Source organism: Pelmatolapia mariae, linkage group LG10_11 (assembly GCF_036321145.2).
Source record: "Pelmatolapia mariae isolate MD_Pm_ZW linkage group LG10_11, Pm_UMD_F_2, whole genome shotgun sequence".
Lineage (NCBI taxonomy): Eukaryota > Metazoa > Chordata > Actinopteri > Cichliformes > Cichlidae > Pelmatolapia > Pelmatolapia mariae.
The window spans coordinates 53,562,497-53,569,808 of record NC_086236.1 but is presented as its reverse complement, the minus strand read 5'-3'; the positions used below and the strand labels follow the sequence as shown (position 1 = coordinate 53,569,808).

Genomic DNA, 7,312 nt, shown 5'->3' with positions numbered 1-7,312 from the left:
AAAGCTACTAAAGGCAGACTGCAGTGTAAACGCTGTCTCCAGGTGAAAAAAACAGGAGGAGTGATACACCTCCTGCTGTCAGGCGTGCAGGTATCAGGCTTGTGATGTTCTCCTCTGTCTTATAGTGGACAGAAATTATTTTTTGGAGTTGCACACATAATTTGTGTGGCTAATTACTTTTTCAAATTAACTTGCCCAACACTGATGGTGACAGGAAGTGTGCTTAAATAGCGGAATTTATGACCCGGTGAGGGGCAGGTGAGTTAACCAGCTGATCATTGACATGTGAACATCAGGCAAAGATATGGAGACTCTGGGGAGGAGCACCTGTATGAACCAACGTTACCTGCTGACAGGGAAGAGAAAGAGAGAAAAATAAGACCCAGACTGGGCTAAACAGTTATTGATTATCACAATCTGTTTTTTTTCTCTGTTTATTTCATTCATTCATTCATCACGTAGTGTGCATTTCATTCACTTTTGGAAAATTTCTTTGCACAATGGCTTTTTCTTTTCACATGGATATTAACAGAAGTAGATAGCCAACCGCATCAATGTTTTGGTTCTTTACAACAAGAGTCAGTGTTGCTGATGTTTGACAATCAGTTGCCAAGCCCTTGGGATTTGTGATCATTGCCTTCTAAACAACATAATGCACAAATGCAGAAAAAACTGTGAGAAATTCTAAGCCTTAAGTCACCAACAGGCAGATCCATAAACTGACTTATTATGAGATTTTGATCCAGTTTTACTCTGCACATCTGTTTTTATTATTACGGTAAGGTTATTTCATTCTGCACAGCTTTGCTGTCTTTACGGTAGTCAGTGTGCACACACATTCACATTAAAGCCACAGAACAGTCATTGTGTTTTGTACTTATCACACATGACGCTACCAAGCAAATCAAGTCATTCCTTCAGAGTCGAAGTGCCATCGAGGAGACGAGACAAGGAATTCTGAAGTAGTAAGTGATGTTAAATGTTTTTTGTGAAATTGATACATTTGAAGTTTAGTTGAGGAAAAAGAGGGGAAACTGAAACTACTTTCCTTGTGTTTTGTTTATTAAGTATTTATTTGAAGACAACTTTCTCAAAAGTTCTATATTTTACTTTAGAATGCAAAAGGTACATTATTATTATCATTATTATTATTTTATTAAAGAACCCTCCAGTTCATAATAATTGAATGATAAACATTATTTAAATTGTTATTGAATTGTAGTTTCTTTCTTTGACTTGGCAGCCAGATGTTGAATAAATAAAGACATGGATTCAACGATTACTACTATTACTAACACCATTACTACCTCAAAATATACTGCATTGAATCATAATGCACGTGGAACAGTAGAATATTCTGGACCTTTGTTTGGGAACATTTTGTCTAACTGGACAACTTTAAATTTTTATTGAATACCCCTGTTAGGCACCCTTTCTGAACTCTGTCTAAATTGATTTATTTCTATAGTGACTGTATGAGTGCATTTTGACAGCTACCTTATCTCATTTAGCCTGCAGTCCTTTGTGTTTCCCCCAGAGGTCAGAGTGGGTATCTGGGTCAGAGTATCTAATAGTAAAACAAAATGCACCCAAATATGGAAGACACAGATCAACAGAGACCCCTCCCAGCTATCTGCACAGACAAATCTGTTGCTACCGCCTCGATATCTGCTTTCAGTTTTTTTTTTCTACATAGAGAAATAAACTGACTTTGTTTTCTATTCTGGTCGTTTGGTTTCTTTTTCTTTTCTTTTTCCTTTTTTCCATTTGACAGGGGATCCAGTGCTAATCATCATCAGACCAGATTAGCACATAATTATTCTCAAGAAAGAGTACTGAGTGAATGTTGCGTCTCAGATCAGCCAGGCAGCAGCTTTATCAGGTAAGTGAAAAAAAGTCATCCTTTACAATATCATACACCTGTATGTGGTGACACTAGTACATGGATTTGATAAACGTTCAGTAGATTTTTGTGTTCATTTTAAAGGTTTTATCATACCTTTGAAATCGAAATAGTGCACATTAGCTGTTTTGGGGTTGTTGGGGTTTTTTTTTTGGGGGGGGGGTTCGTGAAGATCTGGGGTAATTGTAGTGATAACATGTACAGTACAGCAGAGTGTATAAAAAGTATACAATAAATATGACTACACTACTGTGTCACAAAAATGTTAAAAATTTAAAAAGTTAAATATTAGTGTATATTGTGTGTAATCAAAATTGATTAACCTAAACACTATTAAGAACAAAAAAGAAAAACTTTGCTAATGGAAAATGAACATAAAAAGAAGCCTAATGAACAGCAGGAAATTACTTGGATAGAAAGTGAAATATCCACTATGTTTGCTAACACGTTTGTCAGTCACTGCTTGGGGTTCTCAACCTCAGGTGAAAACTCGATAGGAGAGGCAGTATGCGAAGACATGGCATTCATAGTTGTCAGTACTATTGAAATGTTGTATTCCCAAATACTGAATGGAACATTAATGTCAGTCTCAAGACGCTTCGGAAAAAAAAATTCTAACATGATAGTGATCCAAAAGGAACCGCAGCCATCCTGCAAAAGTTTTTAAAAGAAAATTCAAAAGAAAACTCTGACTTGGATGAGTATGTGCACTAAATTAAAACAGCAAACTGTTACGAAGAGTGATACACAATATCTTTTATTTTTCAAATCTACACAAGACTGACATTCTATTCTTCCATTCAGAAATTATTTTAAAAAATGAAATAAAATTTTAACATTGGACTCTAAATAATGAAGGGCGCGCCCTCTAGTGTTGCTTGAAGGTTTTGTTCTGTGGCTGTATTTTTGGTATTGTCCGTATCACCCATTTGTTTAAATTACACACATACATATAAGCAATATATGATACTTTTACTAAAAATAATGCCATTATTTATTTGTGAAATATACTTTATTTACATTACACTGAGGGGAAATCCCTTTTCTACTGTGATGGCTCGTATTTGTCAGATAAAAATTGGTATGAATAATTATAAATAAATGTCTATTGGCATTAATCCTGTTTGAATATCCACTTTGACAGCCGTGGTTTATTTTGGTTATGATGGTGAAATGTAGTATTTTGATTTCTTTAGTCTCAATCAAACATCCCAACATCAGAGAAGAATGGCCAAGCAGAAAATTATGATGGAATTCTGTCTGCTTTTTGCAGGTAACATCACTGGTCAGCTATTTATTTCCAGTCTCTTTACGCTTAATGTGTATAATTAAATAATTTCCTTGTTATTTTCAAAATTCTCTGTCAGCCATCTGTAGCTCCGTGTCCAGTGATGAATGGAAGGCCAATGTTGTAAAAAGCATTGACGCTCTGGTTACATCCTGTGTTGTGGTACCATGTTCATTCTCCCATACTGGAGGAAACCTGCCCTCCTCCAGACTCAGAGGAATCTGGCATGAATACGATGGCACAAAAAGAAACATCTATCATGAGGATTATACACTGATTAAGGACAGCTTTAAGGGCCGAACAAGGCTGGTGGGAGAGCTGGGTCAGAAGAACTGCACCTTAGAAATAACTGAAGTTAAAGGTCATGACAATGGTCCTTTCTGTTTCCGGGTTGAACTAGTGCGAACAGAAAACAATGACCCCACCAAGGACAAGTTCTCCTTTGTTGAAGACTGTGTCGAGTTGAACATGCTCAGTATGTCACCAACTTTCCATGACTTCAAACATCTATACCAGTTTTCTGTTAAATTGCTTTGCCTCTTACTTTATGTCTGCCTTTTTGATTTTCAGCTGAGCCTCCAAAGCCTACAGTGATTAAACCAAAGACAGCCACTCAAGGAAAGCCCTACACTGTCACCTGTTCAGTCATCCACACCTGCCCCACTCATGTTCCCAAACTCACATGGAATCTGGATAGTACAAACATCATTGTGCATCATAAAGATATTAAACAAGGAAACTGGGAGACACAGTCCATCCTGACAGTTATTCCCGAAGAGAAGGATGACAACAGCGAGATAACCTGCACTGCTGAATTTAATGGAGGGCGAACATCACCTGAAACTTTCACACTCCATGTAAAACGTGAGATATTTTTAATTCGTTGTTGAATTTTGTAATTTTGAATAGAAGTTATACTCTGCTTTAAAAATAAAACTAGGTTTAGTCTCATTTCTACTTTTGCAGCAAAAACCAAGAAGGGCACTAACACGACTTCTATTTTTTTCAGGTGTAGAGAACTACAATCACATCATCATTCCCTCTGTAGTGGGGATTGGTACCACTGTGGCCTTCATACTCGTCTGCATTTTCATGACTAAAAAATACAAGTGAGTACTACAATGTCACCGATCTGAACTGACAGCAAATATTTGATAGGTAAAATCACATTTAGGAAAGATTAAGTATTTTATATTTATGTGAAAATTGTGTATGTTTCTGTTCTGTGTCTTGTGTACTGTTTGTTTGTATGTGTGTTTTTCTTGCTGCTGTTACACCCAAATTTCCCCTTGTGGGACAATTAAAGGATTATTCTATATCTTCAATTTAAATTTAAAGAAAATTAAGGAATGTAACTTTTTTGTGCACAGCATTTTAATTTGTGTGCATCTTCATAAACAACTTTTTTCTATCTGTTAAAGGAAACGTATTGAAGAGCTTCAAAGTCGAGATGGCAGGTAAAAAAAATAACACAGTGATTTTAAATTATTTCAAATGTATTCTTTCATTATCATCATGTAGTTTTCCCCAATTTTTAGCATGTGGAATCGGCTGTCGAGGATGTCTCGCAGGTGAGAAAACAATGTTTGTGTGTTTGTTTTTTTCACTTTCTCATCTTAGAGAGATCAAATAGAGGAAAAAAACAGCTGCCCTTACCCCCCAGTGCTGTTTTTGTTTAAAGGCTTAATGCATTTTGCATTTTTGTTGTACAAAATCACATTTGGTTAGCTCATTTGTACGTTACAAAGAGAAACAAACGAGTGCCACATTCATGAGTAAGTCATCCTCCTAAGACTCAAAGATTCATTTTTGTCATCTGTGGAGGACATGAGCCTGAGACCTCTATGTCAAGGACCATTTCTGCAGATATTATGATTCTGTTGCTAAAAATAAGTCAAAAAGATTTTAATCAAAATTGTGGAAGGGGAGTCAAACTTGGAGCTGTAAGGAAATGAGGCAGAGAAAGGCCAAACATTAGAGCAGGAAAGTGAAAGCTCTGAGACATATTAGCTTTTGTTTAGGGACAATATAACTGTACCCAGCATCCATAATAAAAAGTATGATTTAATGTAAACCTCTGAATGCAAAGACCACAGACGGTTGATTCCCTTCATGGACAGGCATTCTATGTGGCAGCTGAGAAACAAAATCCCACCACTGCAGATTAATAATACTTCTTATCAATAATGGACATCAGGCGTCATCATTTTGTCCCTCCTCAGAAGCTGTATGTCGCTATCTGAACTTTTACCTTTTTGCTCTGCTATTTGTCCTTCCACCACCTCATCTGGATGACTAGGATGATTCTCCTTCTGCCTCACTCAGCCCTCTGTCACATCATCCATGGTCATTGTTAGTGCCATGGGTGACATGACCTAACAACCCAGGTTGAGGTTAGTATTTGGCATGCAGAATGGAGTTTATGTCTAGTACAGGGGACAGAAGAAAAAGAAAAAAAATATGTAAAAACATGCAGCCATAACATCTTTGTTTCAACCACAATATTTAAATTATCAAAAAAAAATGTAAATATCAAAACATTTTTTCTTCTAGGTCTCAAGAGAATAACACACCTAACTTCTATGAAACATGTGTATATCAAACCAATTTCTTCTGCATGTGGTATTGTAACTGTTAACTGAATTAATGAATAATATAATTTGTGAAATCTCCAGGATTCGTTCTGGAGCAGGACCATCTCGTTCGGATCAAAGGCAAGAGTAATTCTAATGAACTTTAATTCTCTGAATGCAATAGATAATGTTAGCGTCTAGTTCTGTACAACCCCTTCTACAGTTCTGTAAAATGCTGCAGATGTTTGGCCTCACCGTAATTTGCATTTCTGTGCAGAAGTCCGAAGCCTTTTCTCATTTTTGATCAAACTACACTTCTATTTATGTTTCTTAAAACATATGCCTGTTTCTCTTCCTCTTTTTTGTGTAGAAGGTCTATTTGGAGCAGATTTTCGAGGTAGGGTGTGAAAAAACATTTATAGTGGCTAGCCTTGTCAGCTTCCACTAAATAGATTGACAGTTCTTTTTAAAGCGGTGTTTATGCAATTAACATATATATACATACATATATATTTATATTTATACATTTATATAATTTATTTTTATTTTTTTAACAGAAGGCCTAAAGGTGACATGGTAGATTTTGGTCATAGGTAAATATTCTAAATGTTTTTTTTTTTTTTTAAAGAATTTGTCAATTGTTTTTGTTTTTCTGATGATCTAATGAGATAATATTTGTTGTGCAGTCCAAACAATGTGAATTCGAAATCCTGTGATAACCAGAAAGTCACAAAACCTCGTTTCCCATCTCCCAAAAGGTACTCATCTTACTCACTGTGAATTAACCGTTTGGTAAACTGTGGACATTTGCATTGTTCTAATGTTATTTTTCCTATGTCTCCTTTTTATTGCTGCTGTTGCTAATGGCTCTTAGCCAGCCCAAATCCTACAATTACAAAGAGGTACTGTTAATTTGCCATCCATATGTTCCTCATAATTAAGTTCACTGATGCTATCAATATCTGTGACACTAACAAACTTCATCTCTCACAGGACCCTGATGAAGGTGATGACTACATTAATACCGCAGACCTCAACATCTATGGAAACATCTGAAAAACAAACAAAACAAGAAAATGTCAGCAATTACTGTTCTAAATAATAAATGTAAATAATTATAAAACAAATCTATGTGCTCTCTTTATGATCACTTATCCTTGGGATTTTTCATGCATGTTTCTTGTGATGATGTCTTCTGTCCATTAATTAATATAATCCTGTAATTTATGTTGTGTGGTGTGACAAATGCTTGTATCCATAATTCTGCAAAATAGTATTTGTAAAAATGCTACTCATTTTTTGGCTAAATAAATCAACATGAAACTTTTTTTAACTGACTTGAATGCTGTATTGTTTGGCACCAGGGTTTGGTTGAGGGAGTCCCTTTTTAAATCATCACTGCTTTTGTATATGTGACGTAATTTCACCATGATTTCATATTAAATTACCTAGAATTTTATAATTCTTTTAATGTGCACATAGAAGGGAGCATAGAGGAAATTAATAAACAACATTTGGACGAGACAAGAGATACTGAATGCCTTAGTG

At 35.6% G+C, this 7,312-nt stretch overlaps 1 protein-coding gene across 1 annotated transcript; it reads left to right on the top strand.

Moving 5' to 3' along the window:
• The first annotated feature begins 890 nt into the window (after positions 1–890).
• On the top strand, positions 891–7,063 carry LOC134636946 (myelin-associated glycoprotein-like). The gene is made up of 14 exons (XM_063487222.1): positions 891–965; positions 1,775–1,882; positions 3,100–3,176; positions 3,271–3,666; positions 3,762–4,055; positions 4,201–4,300; positions 4,613–4,648; positions 4,730–4,762; positions 5,867–5,905; positions 6,135–6,161; positions 6,322–6,357; positions 6,451–6,522; positions 6,639–6,666; positions 6,758–7,063. Exons 3-14 carry the CDS (start codon positions 3,131–3,133, stop codon positions 6,818–6,820), a joined length of 1,170 nt encoding a protein of 389 aa, XP_063343292.1. The 5' UTR covers positions 891–965; positions 1,775–1,882; positions 3,100–3,130; the 3' UTR covers positions 6,821–7,063.
• Positions 7,064–7,312: the final 249 nt, after the last annotated feature.

Excerpts from the sequence above, each read along its gene's own strand:
- LOC134636946 (XM_063487222.1), top strand. The coding sequence starts at position 3,131 with ATGGCCAAGCAGAAAATTATGATGGAATTCTGTCTGCTTTTTGCAG. Across the intron at positions 3,177-3,270 it reads ATTCTGTCTGCTTTTTGCAG|CCATCTGTAGCTCCGTGTCC; the intron begins GTAACATCACTG and ends ATTCTCTGTCAG. Across the intron at positions 3,667-3,761 it reads TGTCGAGTTGAACATGCTCA|CTGAGCCTCCAAAGCCTACA; the intron begins GTATGTCACCAA and ends TTTGATTTTCAG.